Source organism: Silurus meridionalis, chromosome 26 (assembly GCF_014805685.1).
Source record: "Silurus meridionalis isolate SWU-2019-XX chromosome 26, ASM1480568v1, whole genome shotgun sequence".
In the NCBI taxonomy this organism is placed as follows: Eukaryota; Metazoa; Chordata; class Actinopteri; order Siluriformes; family Siluridae; genus Silurus; species Silurus meridionalis.
The window spans coordinates 7,462,998-7,490,940 of NC_060909.1; the positions used below are offsets into that span (position 1 = coordinate 7,462,998).

A 27,943-nucleotide genomic window follows, 5' to 3' on the forward strand; every position below is an offset into this window, starting at 1 on the left:
AAATGAAAAGAGAAAAAGGAAAGGAAAGGAAAGGAAGGAAAGGAAAAGAAAAGAAAAGAAAAGAAAAGAAAAGAAAAGGTGAAAGTCTAAGAAAATATGAGGGGTGTCAAGAAAAAGAAGGAACCTAAAGGAAAAGGAATGAAAGACAATAGAGTAAGACAATAGAGTAAGAAAAAGAAGAGAAGACAATAGTGAGAAAGAGAAAAGAAGAGAAGAGAAGAGAAGAGAAGAGAAGAGAAGAGAAGAGAAGAGAAGAGAAGAGAAGAAGAAGAGAAGAAGAAGAAGAAGAAGAACACTGGGGTGTGTGGGCTGTGTAAAACAGGCCTGCGTACATTTGCGAGTTGCTAGTTTTCTTCAGCTCCTCTCACTCCTTGCACGAGTGGGAGTCTGAGGCCCAATTGTCACGGTATACATAGCTGCTGATGGAACACCTTGTCATAATATTCTCTCATCTCTCCCCCCTCCCACCTGCTTGTTTCACGTGTTCCTGTAGCTGCAGCAGTTCCCCTGAGACAGGTTTCCCCAGCATCGACGTAAGAGAAGGCTCTCTACCCACGCTGCAGAATCAGGAACATCTCATTTCCATCCACCCTCATATACTCCCTCGCCTGCACGAGGCTGAACGCCTTCTCTTTCTTGTCTCCCCTTTATTAACCACTATTTCTCTCTTGCCAGCTCTCTTCCCATCAGCTCCCTCTCCTCTCTCTCTCTCTCTCATTCTCTCTCATCATCATCCTTTCCCCCGAGCTGAAAGCAGGGAGAACCTGCGTGGGTGGCAGCGTCTCTCCCTGTCACTGAAGCCTTAGGCCCACATTGACAAATGAGGCATCGGGGCTTCTCTACTGAGCGTGGGTGTGAGTGGGGTTTCTGAATCTCTGCAAACACAGCAACCCTGGCTGCTAGTTAAGTGATATACACAGAAGATGGAAGAAGACTCTGGGTGGGTGTGAAGACAAGCAAAAGACTTATGGTCTGTCTATGTTCAGTAAAGAAGATAAATGCAATGCCAATCTCGAATACACAAACAGCAGCTCCGGTCTTACCGGCTCGGCTTTTAATCAAATCCTCAGCATTTCTCAAACTAGCAGAACTATCTCAAAGCTCTCAGTGTCGCAGCAATGTGATTGTTCAGCATATACAAGATGGAAGTGCAGGTCTCAACATATGTAAAAAAAATAAATAAATAAATAATTATGGCTTATGTTAATATAGATAACTACAATGATAACAGATGTGTCTAAAATATGATATTTCAACTAGTTTCTTTATCAAGACTAAGCTAATAGAAGATGCCATACCAACTAGTAAAACTTTTATAATGGGAAGTAAAAAAAAAAAAATAATAAACTCACGGGTATTCCTCTGCTAGTTGCTGCGCAAAGCCAAATGCCACAGGATCGCGGTCCACAGCCACCAAGGTCACACCTGGCACCGATCTCAGGATGGCCTTGCTGTGACCTCCACCCCCAAAAGTCATATCTAAGACAACCTGTGTCAAGGAAAAAAGGACAATCAATGAAATGTAAAGTGAGGTAACGGTGGAGCCGTAAATCCAATCATGTTTATAATCAGTATGAAATCTTTTAAACACCATTGTAACTGCACTAACAATAGCAATGTCCTCCTGAGACATCTAACTTTTCAGAGGAACAATGGAAATACAGCCTCAACCAACAAATTCTTACCATAATAAGTGGTTTAATGGTATAAGTGGTTACAAAATACATGTGTTTTGTAATCTTAACATCATTAAAGGCTTTAATTCAAAGAAAACAAGTCCTAGCCCTGGTCTGGGTAAAGGTGGATCTAGAATTAAGTCAGTATGCGGTTACAGTATGCTACATTACATACATTAATACTATGTATGTATGCAGTGATGGACTTGTCTTGAACACACTGGATTAAATTTTATATACAGTATTTAGAATTTCTACAAGAACAAACTAGATGGCCAGAAATAAGTGGAAACCTTGCCAATGGGGTTCATTGGGGTTAAGGTTAGAAAAGCTTGTCCTACTCACAATTACAACCCTCTAACTCACCATGTTGCCTAATAACGACCCATATTTCAAGCACTGAGAAAAGGTTTAAAGGTATCACAGACAAAGGCATGTCATTAGTGAGTAAGCTCAATGAGTGTTTAGTGTCTTAAATAGATATTGGTTTTTATTGATCTTTGTGTCCATTTTGAATTTGATTAAGTGAATTCTATTTTGGTAAAGTGGAAGTATCCCTGGGTAAATTCTGTCCAAGTGGTTGCATTAAAAAAAAAAGCAACCAAAAAACCCCAAAAAGGAGCACAACTGAACTTAAAATGTTTTTCCCAAAATCGCAAAATGATGTTTACAATCGTTATCAGTGGAGATGTAGGTGTGCTTCAGATGGGCATGTTGCTCTGATCTCACAAGTGATCTGAAATGTGCCAATGACCAACTCTGTGCTGTGGACACTCGTGTGAAAAGCTCACTCTAAAAGGTTACAAACCGCATTCGTGCATTTACCCATTTTATCGCTTTTCTCTTTCGCACTCAAACACTCCAGACATGCTGTCCTCTTTTCTTTTCCGAAAAAGTCAATGTATGAGTCATGGTCTCTCCTGCTGAAAAAGCTTTGGTGGGTTTAAAGAGATACTCCTGTATGCGTTTGCACTACCTGTAAACCTCATGTTACAGAGACACTCCAGCTATTATAATGACACTGAAAAGTAAAATCCCTGTAGAGGAACACATTTACAATAGGCTTGGTTCTCCCTCCAGACTCCTGATGTCTCCCTCGGCTAAACCTTGACTTGGAGATGATTTGGTGTTGTGTCTGTGACGGAGGCCTGTAAGTTACTGAACTGATTGTTCTGGTCAGGGTGTACAGATCTGTTCATGTAGTGACTGACTCTTCGTGGGTAATGCACAGGAACAAATTGTCCTAAGTATGCTGCCACGATGCCTGTTTTGCATCACCTTTTGCATAACTTGGCAGCAGTGGCTCTGACACCCTCCTGTCCCTGCTCAAATCATAACAATTATCTCAAGTGATCCAAATACAGATGGATGGCACTAAGTACACGTGGACGTGGGTCAAACGTGTCTTGGGGACATACATCAGATTTTCGGAGGTGGCAATGCATATGGTCGCATAACATTTGTAGCGTGAACACTAATGTGTCCTGATGCATCGATAGTAATCAGGGTTGAGTAGTGATAAACCTGCCTTACATACAAGCAGCATTAATGTAAAAGTCGTCATCTACTCTACTCAAATAACATTAACATCATTACTATTAATATTTGAGTATACTTTATCAAACAACAAAAGTTCCTTTAAATATCAACTTTAGATTTTATTGTCACATGTTGCATTATGGGAAAACCTACAGAATTATACTTAAGGATCACATGATCCATGATTTCCACAAGATTTGGCGTGTGTCTATAGGGATGTATGTTAATTCAGCCACAAGAACATTAGTGAGATCAGGTACTCATGTAGGGTGAGAAGGACCAGAAGGGACTCAGAAGTCTAAGTTCCAGTTCATCCCAAAGTTGGGATAGGGGCTGGGGCATTCTGCAGGACACTGGAGGTCTTTCACTCCAATCATATCTTCCTCGCTTTGTGCACAGCAGCACCGTTATGTTTAAACCTATTTGGGCCTTTTAGTTTAATTTAATAAAATATTCAAATGCTATAGCAAACTAAAATATTCTATGTGCACTTTTAAAGGCAACGATATTGGGGAAGAACCACATGTGGGTGCAATTTTAGGTTGTCTGTAAAACATTCAGCAATCATATAGTGCAGGGGTCACCAATATGGTGCCCGTGGGCTCCCGCAAGGACCACATGAGTCGCCCGGTTGGTTTAAAGGTATTTAAGTTTATATAAGTTATATAAATAAAGTTTTGCATATTGATATTTATCTGTTTCCTACCTTGTTAAATCATTGTTATACTATTATTGTTAATTCTTGTTAAACATGATCAGTGTCTTCACATAGATGAATATCATTAATTATTAATAATAACATATAATTAAAGGTAAATTGAGCAAATTTGTTATTTCAGAAGTGTGTATTAAACTGGTAGCCCTTCACATTAATCAGTACCAAAGAAGTAGCTCTCAGTTTTAAAAAGTTTGGTGACCCCTGATATAGTGTATCGAAACACAGTAACCAGTCATACGTACTGCACTGGATCACTTGCACAGCATATATTTATTGTGTAATCTGTGCTACATTCTGACAGTGCATATCCTGTACAGCATCGTTTTTACTTATCTATAATATACTGCACCAACAACATGGTGAAAACTATATATCTTCTGCCAAAATCTAAGATCATTTTAGAAGCTAGTTAAACAAAGGTGCAGGAAAAAACAAGTTACTGTCAGGAATTTCTCCTTCATGAGAGGTGTTGTTTTGCCGATTCTCTCAGCCCACTGGGCTAAGGATAAGCTTCTGTGTTGTTCTGTGTTTTTACAAATTGACGTGTGTTTTTGTTTTGAGTCTTGTCTTCACCCATATCCTGTCAGTGGTTGTCATCATCATGTTTCCTGATTGTTCACACGTTTGCAGATTGCTCTTTAATTAGTTTGTGTATTTAAACCCTCTTTGTTCGAGCGTGAAGTAGTTTACAGCCTGTCAATGCCGAGCCTTTGTTCGGTGTTACTCTGCTCCTGATCTTGAGTTTGGATTTGCCCTTGTAACAAAAATGCTAAACTGCAATTGCATTTGTGCTATGACTGTTACATGCTGTTGCAAAATCATTGAAAATTAATTTATTTCAAATTCCACTCAATGCACTTTCACTGTGCTTCAAATTAAATCTTTGAAATGCACTTTTTCTCCTCTCTTTTTTATTATACGTCTGAGTCTGGTCTCATTCAAACATCATTAAAATTCCAACTCACTCCACAACAGTGCTAATCTATGCATAATGTTTATAATAGACAATGTCACAAAGCTGCCTTACAAAGATATAAAAAAAAAATGTAGAGACCAATAAATAAGCTGGAGGCAACATGGCCAAGGAAAAAAAACTGAGACAACATGAGGAAGAAACTTTTAGAGGAACCAGAAGCAAAACAGAATCCCATCCTGACACCAGAGTGTCTAAGTGACACCAGATTGTAGAGAAAGAGAACATAACAGTATACAAACAGTATACAAATAGGCTACAAAAAAAAATAAAAAATTAAAGAGAAAGAAAGAAAGAAAACAGAACTAATTGTATTGTTCAGGATGAACGGGTTGTAAATAAAGGACCTGGAATAAAGATTGTGAACATAGGACAGTCTTAGTTATTAATGACATGCCTTTCCTTTTTCCACTTTCTCTCTGTCTTTATAGACCATAAAGAATATCCAAATAAATGACATTGGTTTTTTGAAAACAATGACTATGCAGTTGTTCACACAATAATCGCTGGAAATGCACTCAGGAGGACCTATGAAAGCAACCGAAAGTGTAAATAACAATCCATCAGATCAAAACACCCAGGAGGGATGTTGATATTTAGTCTGCTTTAATGTTATGTCTAAATGCGGCCTGTGAAAAGTTTAATACTAGATCAGTACTGAGAACTTTTGATATTCAGAGCACCAATATTAGCTTTATATCCAGAAAGGAGAAATGACATAAGACCACCCGATTCTGTAGCACCCAAATATTATGTTTTCCATCTTATTTTAAAGATAAGAGGAAAAAAAAAAACGTCAAATACATTGGTATTTTTTTACTTATTACATTTGTTGTTATAGTCTTATTGGGTACTAGACAGGAAAGATACCGTACTTTCCAGACTATAAGCCGCTACTTTTTTCCCACGCTTTGAAACCTGTGGCTTAAACAATGAAGCAGCTAATTTTCCTGGGTTTTTCCCGGTTTCACAAGCTTCAAGCCAAAAACCTGAGCCCCATAACATTAGACCAATGAAATTGCCGAACGGGTTCAGGTGAACCAATGAAACTCTTTATATTAAATCAGATGCGCTCCCACTGAATCGGGCCGCACCACATCATAAATATGGATGAGGTTCCTCTGATGTTTGACCTGCCGTTTACTCGGACTGTCAACAAAAAATGCGAATCATTTGTCACGCTGAAAACAACCGGGCATGAAAAAACACACTTCACCTGTGTTCTGAGCTGCACGGCATCGGGAGAAAAGCTTCACCGATGGTGATTTTTAAACGCACGACGATGCCAAAAGAAAAACTCCCGATTGAAATTGTTGTGAAAGGAAGGAGGAAGACAGTGAACAATGACTTTCTTGGTAGGCTACTGTTTAGATACAAGCCGTGTAACAGACACTGTCTTTCATTAAAGCCTGTGTAAAGTTCATTAGTTTCAATGTAGACAGGTGCGGCTTATTTATGTTCAAAATAAAAATCTTTGTCAAATTCAGTGGGTGCAGCTTATATTTGGGTGCGCTTAATAGTCCGGAAATTACGGTAATCATCTTTTTCGTCACTAAGATGTGAACTACGTTTCCCCCTCACTTGTATAAAACTGTTAAAGCTGCGGTGATTGCGGTCTCCTGCTCTATATTCTTTCGATGTTTAATCCTTCAAAACTTCAAATAACTGCTTGGAATAACTGCTAACTTCTGTTGTAATAGCAATCCCATTCTGCAGGCCTGCTGTTCATAGAAAACAATCAAGAACTACAAAACTAACTTGGTGCCTTTTGCAAATCATATAGTGATTAACTTCTGAAACAAGAAAAAATATCCTTCCAGGCAAAAACTGAAAGTTCCACTCCAAAGACGAGGTAATTAGTCACTTCTAAATAGATACATGTCCTTCTGTAATTGTCTACACAATGCAGGGACAGTGCAAAAGGATGTCATGAGGCATGATTTTTTATTTAATCGTGTATTGTGTATAGGTTGTGTATAGGTTCGTATGTCGCTCCTTCTTTTATTTGCAGCTGTTAAACATCTGAGGAAGTTAAATTATTGGCAATTGAAAGTCAGAGTATACGACACTCTGAAGCTGTGTGATAGATGCTTCTCATTTCATTTCCTTGATCCTTGCTCCGGTTTTCTCCCATCTTGTGAATAAACTAACTTCGGAGCCGACTAATGCAATAAACATATGTGCTGTTCATTATGCTTCTCTACGTGAGGTCAGACTGCGCAGTGTCCATAGCAACCAAAAAACCACGTCACATCCAGTTGCTGGCTTCATTATCACCTCCTATTTTGACAGGACAATTTAAGAATTGAGAAAGCATACAGTAAAGTAAATTCAAACTTTTCTTAATGCCCTGCAATACAATTGCATCTGATTGAGAGTGTCACCAGAGTTACCAGTAAAAATGGGCAATATGGCCAAAAAATTAATAAATTCATAATCACAATTCTGCAAGAAATTTCTGTGATATGGAATATACTATACTGCCAAAAGTTTGCAGACAGTATGGTATGTGCTTTTTGAGATTCACATTCCACATGTGGTTACAGTTTGCTCTTACAAAACCGTTCACTTATCTGAGATGATGTTCCATTAGATTCTGAAGTGTGCATGTGGACATTTACATTCATCATCCCACGAGGGTGTTGGTTAGGGGTGTAAAATCTGAGTACCTTCAGGAACGTATTAATTGGCGGCCTGCAAGTTAGTCTCCACCTCGCACTTTGAGCGCATTTTTTTATTATTATTAAACTTAAAAACAAACAACAATGCAAGGGATTATATATATATAAATATAAATATAAAAAGAAAGAAATTAGGGGTAGCGCAGTATCATTGTGGCGACTCACTTTGTACCTGAAATAAGATTTGTTTTGTGCGTGCATGAAAACATTAAAGAATCCATAGTGCTAGCGTTAGCTGATAACAGGAAGTGGCTAGCAGTTAACACTAGCGATATGGATTATTCAGCATTTTATTTTCAGCTTCAAGAGAATCCTGACAATTCTACATATCGAGGGAGTAAATAAATAAAGGGTGGAAGGAATGAAGACATTTGTTAAAGTATGCTGAACAATTAAGTGAAACATATCTTTAGAAAATTTTATATTAAATGTAAAACACACACACACACACACACACACACACACACACACACACACACACACACACACACACGCTTACATACACATCTGTATGTTAGACCAAATAGGGTCTAACAAATGTAAACTAATTAAGTTTTTTCATTAATTTTATTTTATTAAATTAATCATCATTTAATAATGATAATAAAATAATCATTTGTGGCAATTTAATTGATTACTCAAAACAATTAATAAAAAACTGTAAGCAATATTATGTTTTGCATTTCTTCCTCCTGAGCGTACAGAACTTACAGAACAGAAACCAAGGTTCACATTTATTCCAAGGTTGTTCAGTAGGATTAAGACCACAGCTCTAAAACAGGCCACTCAAGATCTTCCTCACCAAACCCTGTAAACCGTATCATCATGGAGCTCGCTTTGTGCACTTTGCCATGCTTCAACCTGTTTGGGCATCCAAGTTCAAGTGATCGCAAAATTTGATAGTACCGCATTTAAAAAACATATACAATTGTGTGCCTCCTGCATGTTACTTAATTGATACACTCTTGGTCAAAAGATGAACAAATCTCAAAATGGCACAAAATGGCAAAATGGTCTTAACATGAATTCACTGATCAGGGTTAAACAAATGGATAAAGTAGCTTAGCATCAGATAGTTTTTCCTTCTCACTTATTTAAATGTATAAGCCATGTGCGGAAACCTGCAGACAGAATGCTGAAAGCAGATTCAAACTTGTTTCTTTCAACATTGATAGATTCAAACAGTTGATTGGTTAATAAACTCTGACAAGCTGAATTTTACATCAGACATTATTTATTTATCATGATTGTGCATCAGACATAATTTATTTTAGACATTATTTATTTTAATTATCATGATTTTGCCTTTGCGTACTAGACTACATAAGTAAATAATCCTATTTCTAGCTTTTCCCCCAAACACTTCACGGCAGCAAAACAATCAAATGCTGGCAAAGAAGGTCTCAGGAGTGCATTTGTTTCATTCTTGCTTTGACAAATGATTTGCTGTTAATACCATTAAAAACTTTATTTTTCTATCTCAGGCTCTTTTTATTATTATTATTTTGTGCCCAGGAGTGTTAAATACAACAGAGCTGCATTTAAAAAAAATTATGATGGGTTGTGTACAAAAATAATTCTATTTTTTCTATTTAAAATATATATATTTATAAAAAGTAAAATATTATTTGACAATAATATTTATACAGACGTGGACAAAATTAATGACAGAAAAACCAACAATGGTCACTGAAATAACTTGAAACTGACAAAAGTAATAATAAAAAAAAGTACTGCTTTTTATTATTTTATTAGAAAATCACTCCTCGTGAGCAAACCTCTCCAGCTGTCTCGGGTTTGAAGGTTGCCTTCTTCAGACTGCATGTTTCAGGTGTTTCTACAGATGTTCAATAGGATTTGGACCAGGGCTCATATAAGGCCACTTTAGAATAGAGCAATATTTTGTTCTTAGCCATTCTTGGGTGTTTTTATCTGTGTTTTGGGTCATTATTCTGTTGGAGGACTCATGTCCTACAAGCATGACCAAGCTTTCTGACACCAGGCAGCATATTTCACTCCAGAATGCCTTGATAGTTTTGAGATTTCATTGTGCCAGATGCAGCAATGCAGTCCCAGAACATAACCAAGCCTCCTCCATGTTCCACAGTAGGTACAGTGTTCTTTTCTTTGTATGCTTCATTTTTGAGTCTGTGAACATAGAGCTGATAAAGGTCCAGTTTTGTCTTATCTGTCTAAAGGACATTCTCCTAGAGGCTTAGTGGCTTGTCAATATGCATTTTGGCAAATTCCATTTTTTTATGATTTGTTTTCAACAATGGACTCCTCCATTAAGTCTACTTTGGCTCAAACAGCAATGGATGGTGCAATCTGACACTGATGTACCTTGACCTTGGAGTTCACGTCTATTCTTTTTGGAAGTTGTTCTACAATTCATATCATCCATCTCTTCAATTTGTCATCAATTTTCCTCTTTCAGCCACTTCCAGGAAGATTAGCTACGGTCCTCTGGACCTTAAACTTCTGAATAATATAAAATAATAAACTGTAGTCACAGGAACATCGAGCTGCGTGGAAATGGTCTTATAGTCTTTAACTTCAACATGCTTGTCTATAATTTCCTTTCTAATCTCCTGAGACAACTCTCTCCTTAGCTTTCTGTGGGCCATGTTCAGTGTGGTGCACACCATGATTCCAAACAGCACAGTGACTACTTATTACCCTTTAAATAGGCAGACTGTCTGATAAGTTTGAAGACACCAGTGATGCTAATTACAGGGCACACTTTAGTTATACATGTCCATATGGCCAAATATATCTTTTTTAGGGGTTCAATAATTTTTGTCCAGGCCAGTCTTATTAGTTTGTTTTGTTAAATGCTTCTATTGAACCACAATTCAAAAGCAATGTCTGATTTTCATTAGTTCATTCTCAGTAAATTTTTTATTAATTATTACTTTTATTAGTTTCCAAGTTTTTCAATGACCATTGTTGTTTTTCTGTTATTAATGTAAGGGTACCAACAATTTTGTCCACGTCTGTAAATATTGCTTATATTCGCGAAATAAGCTTGTAATTTAACATTACAAACGGTAAAAATATCCACAATAGCTCAGAAAAAAACACTAACAATTTGCAATATTAATGGTATAGCATTGTGTCACCAAGCCATGTTTTCCCAGAGAGGTTTTGGATCTCAATGAATGAATGAATGAACGAACAAATGAATGATTGTCCTTCTCTAAATTCAGGAAAGTGTTTACTAGCTTTGCTAACAGAAAATTTCAAACAATCTGTGAAACATCTATAAAAAAAGAAACCTGAATGAATTAAAAATGTATCTATGAAGGTCAGGTTTTCAAGATTTTCCAACAGTCTTTCTCTACCTGCTTTTCGATAATACAGTCTGTGCTTGAATGCCACAATCTTATTGTCCAACTGATGACTCACTTAAGGGCTGTTGATTCAAGTGTCATTACACATAAAAAAAAATAGATCAAAATAAACGTCTTCGCACCATGAAAAAAAAAAAAAAGAAGCGATGACGCACATCCAGTTTATGAATGTAAAATGTTTTCACTTTTTAGCACCAAAAAAAACAGGACTTTGGTCCCTTTCACCATATTACATATTGCTACACTGCAACGGTTACGTTTTTCTTTTTTCTTTTAGCAACTAGATGTTAAGAAGCATGGGGATCGATAGTGACGTTGGTAGAGAAGTGTGTGCGCATGTGTGTGTGGTGTTTGTGCATGTGTGTGTGCAAGCTGGTTGAGGAGGTGATCGATGGCAGGCTGAGTCTCCCTCTCGTGTCTGAGACTCAGGCAGCAGATGGGGAGGGAGAGTGGGCCAGCATGATGAGTCACAACCAGCGCCATCAGCACGCCTGACGCTCCATTCAATACCACAGAAGAATACGAATAAACAAAAAAGGGATAAATAAGAAAACGAGAATACAAACAGGGAAACTGCACGCCTGGTTGAACTTGTCAATTAAAAAAATGGCAACGGAGGCATTTATTTTTACACACTTGGCAGACACTTTTATTAAAATCGACGTACTACAGAGCCGAACTGATCAAGGTTGAGGGTCTGGCTCAAGAAACCAACAGTGGCAGCTCCAGGATTTGAACTCTAACTCCCCGATCAATATTGGAGAGAATTAATCGATGAACCAGCACTGGCAGGACTAATTCCTCTATGTTCCCATTGCAAGTTTCTTTGCATCGAATGTTTTACACTGGAAATGTCGATCTTTGCGGTGACCCATATTGCACATGGAGCGCAGTCTCTAAACTTCCCATATGATCACACTGATTTCTACTTTGTTAAAGTTCTGCTGGATTATCATCAAAAATCTAGAAAAATCACTGCTGTGGCGCCTTGCTGACATAGTAATGGATGATAACAACGTGTCTGGGAAAAGCCGCTGATTTGACCGTTGTCATTTATGTCATATGACTTATAACTTATGTATACGTTCTAAGACGAGTGATCAAGAGATCAGATATTTTACTTTACACAATTCTGGGGGGGTGGGACACACACACAATATACCCGGTGTGAGCAGAATTTGAATTTTAATGACCAGAATTTTTGTGATCTCTAGAAAAAAATCACTAAAATCTAATGAATTCACCTGCAGGTTACACTTTACACATACTGTAAATCTCCAAACAGCCGTTCCTGAGATATTGTACTGAAGAGAATTTTAAACAAACAGACAGCCATACAGGGCAAAATCTGTATAACTGGTATTCATTTTTTTGTGTAAATATCTTTACACTTCACTCTCGGATGGTTATTTTCAATCAAAATATCTTTCATGTAAGTAAATCTTACTGCAACCTAAAGATTACACAAAGCCCTTTGTGATATCCATCTAATATAAACTAAGATAGACCAGAAGCTTTCAATTGGATGCGGCTAGTTTCCATCTGTAAAGATCAAATATCTACGGTGTCTTAACTGGTATACATCAAATTTGGAAAAAGAAATACATTTCAACAAGTCAAAACAAACAAAAGACCTTGGAGATTAATAATGCCTTTTTTTTTGTTACTTTTTATTAATTTAATTACCCACTAGCATTAACCCATCATCTTCATTGTATTGAAGTGCAAAGCAAAGCAAGCTGGGAACCTGAGAGACAGCATACATTGCTCTGCAGCCTAGTTCAATTACAGCTTGAGGTCTAAAATGTCATTGGGGCACTTTTGAAAAGATCTGCTTACACTTGCATCACCTGGGCAAGCCATACCTGAGCTTCTCAGCATGACTATGCATTCTTCTATGTACCGCTGTTCCACCGGAGTAACCCACAAGCCAGGATAAATCCTTTCTCCCCTGTGCCCGTGCAATTTTTCAGCAGATCTCTCTTTCGCCACAACAGGAAGAATTGCACAGCATTTTTTTATTCAAGCCACTAAGTCTAAAGAATGACGTCTAAAGATTAAAGAGGAACGAGACGCTGCAGTGTTGCGTCGAACTGAAATATCCTCCGACACAACCTTGAGATGTCAAACAGTTTGTACCTTTATTCAACCCATGGTGACACAAAAGGCAACATCACAGCATCAAACGCAACAACCGGCACCTACTTCAACATTACCTTGAACAGACTCGAAATAGCAACTCGGTATCATGGGAGCGCCTTTTGAAGTAAGATTGGAATCGAGTTACTTTGTAAAACCAGCTCCCCATAGTGTTTCTCATGATTATCAGGCTGGGGTGAGGATTTTTTTTTTTTTTGCACTAAATGTGTTTTTAAAAAAAAAAAAGACTTGTGTAACACCCCTTAAAGCGCCATTGTTAAAAACCTAAAAACCTATGCTGCGCCCCTTTAAGAAACATCCTTTTTCTACTGGCAGAGATGGACATATCAACTCCCTGAAGGATTTGGCTATAATGGGCTTGGCATTTGCAATGGTGATTTACACTGAAGTCGAAGTGAGTCATCTGCATTGATATTTCATGCTGAGTGGCGTTGGGAGATGCTAGGACCAATGCGGCTCAGGGAAAGCAGGGAAAAGGTGAGCGAAAGGCAGCGGAGAAAAAAAAACTGCCATGCCCCCGTGCTCTCAGTAAATAGAAAACTGGGATGCCACTAGTCTTAGGAAAGGATACATACTTGTCTATTGTCAAAAAGTTCCATTGCAAGGCATATAAGTTTTTTTATGGAGACAAAGTCAGCAAAACTATTGGCACTGTGAACAAATCTAAGGATCTTGACACTCAGGGATGGGAGGAAGAACTGTGGCCTTTTTAGTCTGTAGTTATTGCCTTTACCAGCAGAGGGAAGAGGAGAGTCAGAAGTGGCGGCATGAACACTTGACATGAAAAGCCTTCATGTACCAACTTGACCTCCTGGTTGCTCTACATCCATTTAAACAAAATGGGAAAACAAACAAAAAGAACGGCATGCAAAAAAGAAAAAGCCGAATTGATACCAAAGCTTGCGCTAGGGTAGATTTCCATTTTAGGATTTACAGCCAATGGCCCAAACTTTTTGATAGACATCGAGAGAGAGAGAGAGAGAGAGAGAGAGAGAGAGAGAGAGAGGCAGGGAGAGAGAGATGTTTCAATCCTCTCGTCTCTCATATGCACACAGCGATAAGCAAAGGAGGTAGGGAACATGAGAGACAGTACTTCTACCTGTGGCTCTCCTGTCCAGTTCAGTTACAGTGTGGGGGTCTAAAATGTCAATGGGGGGACTTTTGAAAATATCTCCTTACACTAACTAACGCACCATTAAGGAAAGAGATTGCCTGGAACAAGATCGCTTTTCCTCGTGGCTCAGTTGCCATGGCACAAAGTGGACAGGAGTGGAAAGGGTGCCGCGTTCCTTTTTTTTCTTTTCTTTTTTTTCACCCTCATTAGGAGTTCAGCACGTTATTCAGTTTAGGTGTAATCGTGTAGCTGTTTCAATTGCGCACGGTGTTTGTTAGGAACCCTGATTTGCAAACTGGTGGTAAAAGAGCGCTCATTTATTTTCTGAGGGTGATTTACAGTTGGCCCGAACTCTGGCATTCACTGAGAGATCGTGCTCCATCGGGAAGAAGCGTTAAAATAGACTGAAGTTCCTAACGCACAAAACGAGATTTTCTGCCTTTATATTCCGATCAATTTAAAACAAACGTTCATAAATAAATCAAGTAAAAAAAGCTTGTAGTGCGAGTTATTCCTTGCCAAACAAACTGCCGGGAAGGAGGAGTGACTGCTGACAGTTTGTAGCTACATGCCGATTGATAAATTTACACAAAAGGCGTATTTCTGCTCATCTGGTTCTCACAACCATGGATATTGTACACCAGAAATGTCTTGAGCAAAAGGTTATTAGAATTTACATTCCAGGTAAGATCTAGAGTGGGATACTGAACAATTGGTGGTGTTTGATTTAATGTTTGTTGATGGCAGCTTATTGTAAACAGCTGTCCCCAATCAATTATAATTCAATCAAATAACTATGGGATACAAAATAACAATTGTCTGCTGTCATAGAAGAAGAATAATTGACGAGGTGATTTGATGAAGCCCGACTGTCATCACTTGCATGTTTTCCTATAACAGCAAAGTGCTTTAAATCACAGCAAATCGCCAACATTCGCAAATAATTATTAATAATTTAATTGTACTGCATGCACACTTTATCGATTTATTGTTGCCTTTAATGATGTGGAACAACTGTAAAGCAAGTTTGTTCTTGGTGATGCTTATAACAGCTATAAACAGTTGTTTTATCACTGAACTGTCTGTTGCAGACAAAAAAAAAATGCTTCTTTTCTGGTTGCTAAGAAGAAAAAAAAAAAAAACCAAAAAAAACCTCATCATCATCATCATCAAGTCAAGGGGCTATTATTGTCATTTCAACCATATACATAAAGCACAGAGTGAAACGAAACAACGTTCCTCCAGGACCAAGGTGCTGGATGGAGTTCTTTTCGAATGGACACCACTCCACCAAACCACTGAAGCTGATTCCACCTAAACAGTCTAGAGATTTACTGAGTTATGAACTTAAGAACCATGACAATGGATTTGGACTGTAATTAATATAAACAGCTTACTAAAATTGTTCAGAACTACATTTGCCATGAACAGTTTTCACATTTAAGTGTCCATCAGTGAACATGAAGAAACTAGAATGAATAGATATTTGGTGTAGCCCAAACACCCAGACAGACAGACAGGCGAGGATAGGTTCCTTTTTAAGACTGGTTCCTTTCAAACTTTTTTCCTAATACCACCTCAGGAAGTTTGTTCTTGCTGTTGTTACAACTGGTTTGCTTATTAGGGTTAAACTTAGAAGGACTGGTTTATAAATGTAAAAGGTATAATTGTTATTCAGCTCTTTTGAAAGGGGAAAAAAGGGTGAAAGGTTTATACTTGTCACATGTACTTTACAGCAGCGGTCCCCAACCTATTTTGCATCACGGACCAGTTTGATGTCGGACAATATTTTTTTACGGACCGGCCTTTGAGGTGTGGCAGATAAATACAACAAAAGAAAATAAAACGACCGGTATTTTTTAAATATAATAATAAACATGAATCCACTGTGGTGTTTTTTGTTCATTTTGCTCGCTTGGGGGTTCTAATTAAGCGGTAATGTATTATGTGTTAGCAGCCGGAGCAGCCCCTTTAAGGAGGTAGCGGATGGAGGTAAGACATGTGACCGAGGCATCATGACATGCATCAAGAGTGAGTCATAGACAGATGTGGCGGAGAGAATCCAGTAATTTTCAAAAATAAAACATCGTTCAGAATCAGATAATAAATAAAACAGAAATTATTTAAGTTATGTATTCTTTCTGTGCGGCCCAGTACCAATTGACTGGGGGTTGGGGACCACTGCTTTACAGCACAGTGAAATTCCAACATCACATATCTCAGCAATGTAAGGAAGCTGGGGTCAGCTGTGTTACAGTGCCCCTGAAGCATAAAGGGTTAGGGGTCTTGCTCAAGGGCCCAAAAGTGGCAGCTACGAAATCATGGGGCTTGAACCCCCGACCTTCTGATCAGTAACCCAGAGCCTTAACCACTGAGCTACCACCTCTTCATGAGAGCTCCATGATAGGTACTGTACCACCTCTCCATTGGGACAAAGACCATTGTTGAAAACGCTAAATAAATTAAATTGAAGTGAATCACTACTTAAAACAACCTAAATTAACATAAAATTAGAACAGACAGACCTATACACAGGACATTACATAAAGTGCGTGTGCAAACAATGCAGCACTGACCAGCACACAGAGTTTAGATGCAATTTATATTTATATATTTTATACTCTTTAGTTATCTGCATTCTTTTTTCTTGATTTATTTTTCTCTCCATCCTATTCCCTCATGCTGGACCGTCGTAAAAAGCATTTTACTGTATGTCGTACTCTGTATGTATGTGTATGTGACAAATAAAATTTGATTCGATTTTTGGTGATGCTTTAGCAAAAGTTATAGTATTTAAAGAAATCTTTACAATCACCTGTTTTCCATTTCCTTTTTTTTGTAAGTTGTCGCTATAAAAATGATACCATAACAGAAAAACCACTAGCAGAATCCCAAACTACTGAGGCATGCAGTTCTAGAAAATGAGTTCTTTTTTCTTTTGTTTTACATGATTTATTCACGATTGAACTCACATTTATGATTCATAAAAATAAAATAAATAAAAAAAACTTCACTGCAATTGCTGTACAAGTCACAGCAGATTTCAAGATGGCCTCCAGAAAGAGACATGTCAGATGAAATATGTCACTGATGAATGCTAACTAAGTGGATGTGTGCAATCTCGACAATGTTCGACTGAACAAAAGCCTAACCCAAAAACCTTTGATGCTAGTAATTGGATGGTTGCCAAATGTAGCACTGTGTATAAATAGAGTCAAAGAGAAAGAGTAAAGGCTAGACAGCCAACAAGGTGCTTTGCCTGCCAAAATACAGGAAAAGCTTCTGGTAATTGCTCTGCCAAGTTGTAATAGTGTTGTTGACTGTAACCACTGATGTGTGCCGCCAAGAAGCATGAGCATGTGCTCTCTTGCCTTTGACCGTTTGTTCGGATGGGATCGTAAAGACATACGGACGATGGCAGGGAATACAAGCGGGGCTTACGTTCGATCTTGAAAGACTGCACAATGGCACTATTAGCGAATGCATAACAGATTTGTGTAAAGAATCCTTACATATAAAAGGATAGGCTTTACCATTTACCATTTTTTTTGTCAGGCAGATCAGTCTTTCGTCTGATAAAGAGGCCACAAAACATACCACATTCCTCAGCTATGTCTGCAAGTCACTATGCAGAGGGCTAAAACCCTCACAGTGAACATTAAGCCTGTGTAGAGTGTGGCTCGGCTGCTCCAGACAAAACAACACCTTCACGTGCTGGAAAAAAAACGGCAGCAGAGATGCTCGTGCTTGAAGAACATCTCACTGTCGGTGTGAATGAAGGCTGAAAAGTGACTTCACTTGTGGCATGCAAATGAATGTGAGCATGCATATACGCGTGTGTGTGTGTGTGCGCATGTGTGTGTATGTGCGTTCACTCGCTTCAAGCGAAGAGGAAAAAGAAAAAAAGGGTCATTTGACTAAAACTTAACAAGGCAATAAAAAAAATTTGTAAGCGGCAGCTGTGATGGTGATCACTTCCAGGTGTGGCTCTGAAATCCGGCAATGTGTCTGGCTGAATGTGTGCGTCTGTCTGTTTTACTATAGTGGAGCACTGTGACTTTCCATTGTCCAATCACCTCACGTCTGTCTCATCATCACGTGCACATCAAGCAGACGCTGTTACACACAGTTGGATGCCTCAACAAATACAGTAATGGGTCCAAACTGTACAAACAATTATATATTCTTTTTTTCTTTTGCCATAACTAAAAAATATTTTTAAAAATTTCTTGGAACATGTTTATTCAGAAAGATTATATAGTAAAAGAACATAAAAATAAAGGACTTATAATGAGAATTACTAAACAGATTTTGAGACAGAATACTGGATAATAATAATAATAATAATAATAATAATAATAATAATAATAATAATAACAACAATGTTCAGGGGGGGAAAATGCTTTCTGCATTCAGCCTGCATATAACATCTGGAAGAATTATAACAAACAGGAAAAGGGAAAAATTTGGCAGGTAATCTGGCAAAGTTAGAACTGATGCTTCAGTTTAAACTTTACCGTATTACGACATAGAAGCAAAAAAAAGCCATTTCAGTTGCTAGAGGAAATTTGTAATAATTCAATAAGTTCAATAAGGTTTTTTTTTATATGTCAACATACACTAGAACATCTGTGAACACACAAAAGGTCTTGTTGCTATAAATAATTCTTTGTCTTTATTTTGTCATAATGGTACACGTTTCCCCATTGTTCATGTATAAACATTTAAAAAAAAAAATTATAATAAAATCAAAACTTAAACTGGAGCTGTAATTATCTTTTATTCAAACAGAGCCAAGTTGAGTCCATGAATGTTTTTGTTGTCTGCTTTAAACTGTATTCATCTTTTCCTGGCAGCTTCAGGGGCCATAAATGAGTGATGTGGTACACAGAAGCTGGTCTGATTCCACATGGCCCAACCCAAATAATCAGCAGCAATGAGAAATGAATAAACTGTGATGTTTTCTATTATTTTATTTCTCTTACTCTAGGGAAATAACACTATACACTTGGCTTCAGCAGCCTTGTTTTATTCAAACTTACAGAATATTCTAGCACCTCTCAGGCTGAGAGAGGCTGAGAGAGAGAGAGAGAGAGAGAGAGAGAGAGAGAGAGAGATGGTTTTGCTTTGTCTAAAAGTCAAAACTCAAACTCAGGAGCAGCCTACTGATTTCTTCTCACCGGGTGCAGACTGAAAGTTTCTGGTAAACCTGGCATGTATTTTATTATTTTTTTTTTAAGTTTTTTTTTCCTTCAAAGTACATCAGGCCAAGGGATTTCTGGAGGGCCATAGTTAAGACCCGAAGGGCCAGCAATCTAAGCAAGACATAACTTAAAAACCTAAATAAATTGGCACTATTGATTGTCTTGTTTTCACAGGTGGTTAACTGCCTCGTCAGGGCTATAAATTCTTTTAAGGGCCTGTGATCACTCATACGCCGATAAACTAGAGGCTGCTGCCTAAAGTCGGAGGGGGGGTTGGAAGACGAGTTGAAGAATAGCCCTGTCCTTAAAGACAGAGAGGAAATAGAGAAAGAGGAGGAGGAGGTAAGGAAAGGCTGAGGAAGGGATTTATGTCGGGGTTGGCGCCCCCGCGCATGTCACCAGGTGTTAGCAATGACATCTACAGCACGTATCCACCTCCGTCCTAAGTCAGGGCCTGTCAGAGAGGACTGCTTCACCTACACACGTTCTCTATAGACAAGAGAGAGCCAAGTCAGAATTGTGTGTATGTGTGTGTACAAAGAACTGAGATCTCATTTGGACTTTAAGTGCAAGTGCGTGTTTAAGGGAGCGAGAGAGAGAGAGAGAGACCTCGATTTGTCAAAGTATGTGCGAAAGAGACCAAAAACGCAAGCATGTGAGTGCCTGTGCGCACGTCGTAGAGTCGACACTAATTAACATAATGCGCTCTTGTAACTTTCCTTCAGGGGGCAAAATTATAGGCAATACGCAGGTTGCGACACGTGCGCCGCCATGACGACCCCGGAAACCGGCTACAGCTTAGTGTAATTACGGAGCAGCGCATACAGAACAAAAATTGAGCCTCGACACAAAATAGAGCACACAATATGAGTCTGTGTTTGCTAAAGCAGCGAACCTTTGCCTTCTTAGCTGCACCATTAGAAAGATTATGTATTATGTCTGAATGTAAGCGCAAACAAATGATTTCCTTGGCGATATTCGGGGGATTGCGGGAAACCGGGGACTGGATGGTATTTCGTTGCATTTTTTCGGTATTCTAGGCTTAAATTGCTTTGTTCCGGGGCATGTTAAAGCGGTTGAGGTCAAAGCTGTGGCATTCAGAACGTCGACCTGTCAGTCACGTCAGCTGGTACTCAAAGCCACAATCCTCATTTCCATACAGTCGTAATATTCCCGGCACAATGCGGTGAATAGAAAAAACATCCAAACATACCTGCTAACAATATACATTGTAACTCAGTCAGACATTAAACTTAAGCCACGGTCTGTGTGTCAGAGAACAAACATGCATCTTTCTAAGGCTCTTCAGAGTAACACTAGGTAATGCTGAATTGTTTGACAGAAGCTGTGCAGTTGTGGTCCTGTCTGGTAGCGATGAATGACGGCTGATAATGAGATGTTTTGATATGAAGGTGAAGTGAACAAAATTGCCTGTATGACTCATATCCCCATCCCATGAATTATAACTCCACCGCTCGCACTTTCCCTCTCTCCAGAGTAGGAACTCACGAATAACTTCTTCTAAGCACCCGTAATGAGCGTGCCATGCCAATGCTGTCCTTTGTCATCATCTTCATCAAAAATGAGGCAAGAACGTGGAGCGGTGCCTGAATAGATAATACCCTGCATTAAAATGGTATTCCCTGCAGCGTCAATTTATCGACTGCGTATAAACCGTGTCATCGTGTTTCAGGGAGGGAGTGTATGCACCTCCTGCGAATTGAAAAGAACGAGCGGAATCGCAAAGGAAGCTGAAGAAAACGTGCGTTTCACAGGACAAACAGACGACCCATGATTACAACGAGAATCAATTCTGTGGACAAACTACTAAAAGTCTTTTCAGAAATAATAAAATTATATATATATATATATATATATATATATATATATATATATATATATATATATATATATATATATATATATATATATATGTATGTAAAGACAGGCAGTCCCTTACGATGGAGTAAAGAGTCTTAAAGAATGGAGATCTGTATGGGGTACTACACTGTAATTTGTTGATAATTTAACAAATTACAGAATATAATAATATAATAACAGAGCAATTTACAGTACCACTTTGTATAAACTGTACAGTATAATATATATATATATATATATATATATATATATATATATATATATATACAGTGAGGAAAATAAGTATTTGAACACCCTGCTATTTTGCAAGTTCTCCCACTTAGAAATCATGGAGGGGTCTGAAATTGTCATCGTAGGTACATGTCCACTGTGAGAGACATAATAAAAAAAAAAAATCCAGAAATTACAATGTATGATTTTTTAACTATTTATTTGTATGATACAGCTGCAAATAAGTATTTGAACACTCATGTTAATGTTAATATTTGGTACAGTAGCCTTTGTTTGCAATTACAGAGGTCAAATGTTTCCTGTAGTTTTTCACCAGGTTTGCACACACTGCAGGAGGGATTTTGGCCCACCTCCACACAGATCTTCTCTAGATCAGTCAGGTTTCTGGCCTGTCGCTGAGAAACACGGAGTTTGAGCTCTCCAAAGATTCTCTATTGGGTTTAGGTCTGAGACTGGCTAGGCCACGCCAGAACCTTGATATGCTTCTTACAGAGCCACTCCTTGGTTATCCTGGCTGTGTGCTTCAGGTCATTGTCATGTTGGAAGACCCAGCCTCGACCCATCTTCAATGCTCTAACTGAGGGAAGGAGGTTGTTCCCCAAAATCTCGCAATACATGGCCCCGGTCATCCTCTCCTTAATACAGTGCAGTCGCCCTGTCCCATGTGCAGAAAAACACCCCCAAAGCATGATGCTACCACCCCCATGCTTCACAGTAGGGATGGTGTTCTTGAGATGGTACTCATCATTCTTCTTCCTCCAAACACGTTTAGTGGAATTATGACCCAAAAGTTCTATTTTGGTCTCATCTGACCACATGACTTTCTCCCATGATGGTCATTGGCAAACTTAAGACGTGCCTGGACATGTGCTGGTTTAAGCAGGGGAACCTTTCGTGCCATGCATGATTTCAAACCATGACGTCTTAGTGTATTACCAACAGTAACCTTGGAAAAGGTGGTCCCAGCTCTTTCCAGGTCATTGACCAGCTCCTCCCGTGTAGTTCTGGGCTGATTTCTCACCTTCCTTAGGATCATTGAGACCCCACGAGGTGAGATCTTGCATGGAGCCCCAGTCCGAGGGAGATTGACAGTCATGTTTAGCTTCTTCCATTTTCTAATGATTGATCCAACATGGAACTTTTTTCACCAAGCTGTTGGCAATTTCCCTGTAGCCCTTTCCAGCCTTGTGGAGGTGTACAATTTTGTCTCTAGTATCTTTGGACAGCTCTTTGGTCTTGGCCATGTTAGTAGTTGGATTCTTACTAATTGTATGGGTTGGACCAGGTGTCTTTATGCAGCTAATGACCTCAAACAGGTGCATCTAATTTAGGATAATAAATGTAGTGGAGGTGGACATTTTAAAGGCAGACTAACAGGTCTTTGAGGGTCAGAATTCTAGCTGATAGACAGGAGTTCAAATACTTATTTGCAGCTGTATCATACAAATAAATAGTTTAAAAATCATATATTGTGATTTCTGGATTTTTTAGATTATGTCTCTCACAGTGGACATGCACATACGATGACAATTTCAGACCCCTCCATGATTTCTAAGTGGGAGAACTTGCAAAATAGCAGGGTGTTCAAATACTTATTTTCTTTACTGTATATATATATATATATACAGTGAGGAAAATAAGTATTTGAACACCCTGCTATTTTGCAAGTTCTCCCACTTAGAAATCATGGAGGGTCTGAAATTGTCATCGAGGTACATGTCCACTGTGAGAGACATAATAAAAAAAAAAATCCAGAAATTACAATGTATGATTTTTAACTATTTATTTGTATGATACAGCTGCAAATAAGTATTTGAACACTCATGTTAATGTTAATATTTGGTACAGTAGCCTTTGTTTGCAATTACAGAGGTCAAATGTTTCCTGTAGTTTTTCACCAGGTTTGCACACACTGCAGGAGGGATTTTGGCCCACTCCTCCACACAGATCTTCTCTAGATCAGTCAGGTTTCTGGCCTGGAGTTTGAGCTCTCTCCAAAGATTCTCTATTGGGTTTAGGTCTGGAGACTGGCTAGGCCACGCCAGAACCTTGATATGCTTCTTACAGAGCCACTCCTTGGTTATCCTGGCTGTGTGCTTCAGGTCATTGTCATGTTGGAAGACCCAGCCTCGACCCATCTTCAATGCTCTAACTGAGGGAAGGAGGTTGTTCCCCAAAATCTCGCAATACATGGCCCCGGTCATCCTCTCCTTAATACAGTGCAGTCGCCCTGTCCCATGTGCAGAAAAACACCCCCAAAGCATGATGCTACCACCCCCATGCTTCACAGTAGGGATGGTGTTCTTGAGATGGTACTCATCATTCTTCTTCCTCCAAACACGTTTAGTGGAATTATGACCCAAAAGTTCTATTTTGGTCTCATCTGACCACATGACTTTCTCCCATGATGGTCATTGGCAAACTTAAGACGTGCCTGGACATGTGCTGGTTTAAGCAGGGGAACCTTTCGTGCCATGCATGATTTCAAACCATGACGTCTTAGTGTATTACCAACAGTAACCTTGGAAAAGGTGGTCCCAGCTCTTTTCAGGTCATTGACCAGCTCCTCCCGTGTAGTTCTGGGCTGATTTCTCACCTTCCTTAGGATCATTGAGACCCCACGAGGTGAGATCTTGCATGGAGCCCCAGTCCGAGGGAGATTGACAGTCATGTTTAGCTTCTTCCATTTTCTAATGATTGATCCAACATGGAACTTTTTTCACCAAGCTGCTTGGCAATTTCCCTGTAGCCCTTTCCAGCCTTGTGGAGGTGTACAATTTTGTCTCTAGTATCTTTGGACAGCTCTTTGGTCTTGGCCATGTTAGTAGTTGGATTCTTACTAATTGTATGGGTTGGACCAGGTGTCTTTATGCAGCTAATGACCTCAAACAGGTGCATCTAATTTAGGATAATAAATGTAGTGGAGGTGGACATTTTAAAGGCAGACTAACAGGTCTTTGAGGGTCAGAATTCTAGCTGATAGACAGGAGTTCAAATACTTATTTGCAGCTGTATCATACAAATAAATAGTTTAAAAATCATATATTGTGATTTCTGGATTTTTTTTTAGATTATGTCTCTCACAGTGGACATGCACATACGATGACAATTTCAGACCCCTCCATGATTTCTAAGTGGGAGAACTTGCAAAATAGCAGGGTGTTCAAATACTTATTTTCTTTACTGTATATATATATATATATATATATATATATATATATATATATATATATATATATATATATATATATATAGGTGGTAACGGGTGCGTGAACGGGGTCAGTGATCCGGTCATTAATACAGTCATTAATATACAATAATTCTGAAAAATATTACAAATTGTTGCTTGTCAGATACATATTGCATAAGTCATGTAACATAGAGAAATACATTTTCTTATTTGCTCAGCCCACATACTCATACACACAATATGGACAAAAGTATTTGGACACCTGTCCTTTCCTGCCATATGTGGTTCCTCCCTATTCTGTTACCTCAAAGTTGGAGGCACACAATTGTATAGGAAGACTTTGGAGTCTGTAGCAGTAAATTTTCCCCTCATCAAACGTGTTCCAGCATGACAATGTCACTGTGCACAAACACAGCTCCATGAAGATATGGTTTACATGGATTAGAGAGGAAGCTCTTGAGTGGCCTCTTATAGCGCTCTCATCTCAACCCTACTGAACACCTTTGGGGTGAACTGGAACGCTGACTGCATCCCAGGCCTCCTCACCTCACCTACATCACTAGACCAGACTTAACTAACATCCTTGTAACTAAATAAGCACAAATCTTCACAAGCAAACTGCAAAATCTTGTAGAACATCTTCCCAGGAGACTGGAGGTTATTATAACAGCAAATCGGGACTAAATGTGGAACGGGTTGTTTAAAGCACATACAAATCTTATAACCAGGTGTCCACAAACTTATATCCATATGGTGTATCATAAAACAGAATACAGTAAAACAATTTACATATACATTATGTATATATACACACACATTATATAATATCCCCAAATAGATTTTGTGACTGTGACTGTTTTCATGCTTCTTACCACTTTTTTGTTTGTTTCTTTCATTCAGAATTTTAGATGTTATCTTTAAATAAATTAAATATGGATCAGTTCTGGATTAGAAATGTAATGGAAATCGGGATGAAATGTACAGTATACTTATTAACAAACTAGTAAATTACAACGCGATTAAAAGTGGAGTTTTTGATATAAAATAAGAACAAGAAGAGAAGAAAAAAGTAGTAGTATTAGTTTTTTTAAGAACTGCACAGCCTAAAGAGACTTTTAATGCAATTTGGAAACAGTAACAATGACATACTGTGGAACGCCTGATCTTGCTTGAGCTTATATCACCCAAAAAATAAAAAATAAAACAAGTGAAGAAACTTGAAGCTTAGACATTTCACTGTTACAAAGTGCTGACACTGGAGACTCCTTCCAAAAATGCTACATAATTCAGTGATCTTGCAGAAAGGCAATAACTACTACATATTACCACCTACATGCTGTTTATATGGTAAATCTATAATTCAAGTCTCCGTGCGTTGTTACCCTAGCAACAGCAGAGCATTCGCATGAACGTTTTAATTTAAACATACCTGCAGGAAAAAAGTGCTCTGGTGTGTATTGACGCATGGATACATATTTGTATGCAGGGAATGTGCGTTATGGCGAATAACAATATCATGTCTATGTTGTTTCACATTAGGATTGGATATCAGTCTGTACACAGAGCACTGATATCAGTATTGCAACAAAAAAATGGATGAAATGAGGTTCCAAAGTGGCACAACAGAAAAAAAAACACAGAAAAACATTCTATCGTTGTTAGATTCCCATAATGCCATTTTTTTCTTATGGTCAGGGGGCAAGGCAGCAAAACTAGCTTTGCTCTGGTGGTATCTGAAGCCTGGCATAACTTTCTATCCCCTGTGAAACTAGCCAGTCTGTCTTTTATGAGCTTTTGGACTAATCACGAGTCCAACAGAAATTAACCGTATTTGCTATCACAAGTAGTTTCGCCACAATAATTGCACAGCATAAAGTGTACATTGGGGTAATTCTAATGCGATATCATTTCCATAGCTCACACAAGATCTTGCATCACCAGCATGGTACAATCTACTCCATATTGCAATTGATACTGACAAATGATTTTGTTTTTTGACAACCCCCGCTTCGTTTAGTAGGTTGAAGAGTCTTGCCCATGCCAAGCAGCTTACTTTAATGCAAACAAGACAGAAGATAAAAGGGTCAAATCTGATCCAACACAATCTATTCAGCAGCAGGCCACGGTCGACTGCTGGCTTCTTTTAAAGGCTTCGCAGGAAAGCAAGGAGGGCCACGCTATCCCCTGCAGTAAACAATGCATTCTATATTTAAACTCTAATGATGGGAGAGAGGGTGTTTTAAAGGCTTGAACTACATACAGAAATTTAAGAGGGGAGAAAAAAAAAGAGAGAAGGAAAGAAGGGAAAAAAAATGGACGTCCCCTGCTGAAGGGAATTTCATGTCAGTAGATGTGGACAAAGAAGTGGCTGCTGATTAGGCCATTAGGACGTGACAAAGAGCCGAGCTAAATGAAGACATGCCTGTCTCAGAGTGATGATGGGCACAGAGAGAGAGAGAGAGAGAGAGAGAGAGAAGGAAAGACAGGAACCCTAAGCAAAAGTCAAGATAGGAAGTTGCTCCCGGACCTGTAATAACAGCACATAAAAGAATGAGACACAGCTGAATAGATAAAAAGGATGGACAGAAAGCGTGTGGGGTTGTGAAGGACACTGGGTCTGTTGGAAACAGGCCTTGGGCCTCGTGTTTTAAGACTATAGAATTTCCAACTCATGGTGGACTTTAAACAGAAAAAAAAAGTGAGCGAGGGAAAAGCATAGGATAGAAAAGCAACCTACTTACTAAGCTGGCCAAAAGCATGTGTATATACAAACACACACACCTAAGAGTTCCCTTCATTCATCCATGCAGCATGAGAATTTTCAGTGAACCAGGTCATGTGAAAGTTTCTGCCGATAGTAAGACAAGACCAGGTCACGTTATAACCTTGACCGACTTTCTGTGCTTCAGCTTCATGAAAAACAGCGAACACTGGTGCGGTGATGAGTGTTCAGAGGCAGCTTCATTGTGGATAAAGGATGGACGGCTGAGCCAGACAGTTTTCGACAAGGTTCTTTGTCTCGGAGGTAAGCACTATCCCCTGGTATCGCTTTACGGGGCTGTGCGACACCCGCGTAGGAGGAGGAGGAGGCTGGGGATAGACGACTCGAACCGTCACACTATGTCAACCTGTCATTCCTATACTGAACCCACACACCCCAGACACCAACAAATATTCATATCCGCACACTTACATAGCTTGACTTGCTCTTGCCCGAAATCGA

The 27,943-nt window shown here is 38.8% G+C and overlaps 1 protein-coding gene across 1 annotated transcript in view; it reads right to left on the reverse strand.

Moving 5' to 3' along the window:
* Window positions 1-27,943, reverse strand: part of mettl15 (methyltransferase like 15) — an 89,676-nt gene that overhangs the window by 33,337 nt on the left and 28,396 nt on the right. The window contains exon 3 of the mRNA XM_046840881.1: window positions 1,353-1,489. Within this exon, the coding sequence (XP_046696837.1) occupies window positions 1,353-1,489 (137 nt within the window). The remainder of the gene's footprint in view (window positions 1-1,352; window positions 1,490-27,943) is intronic.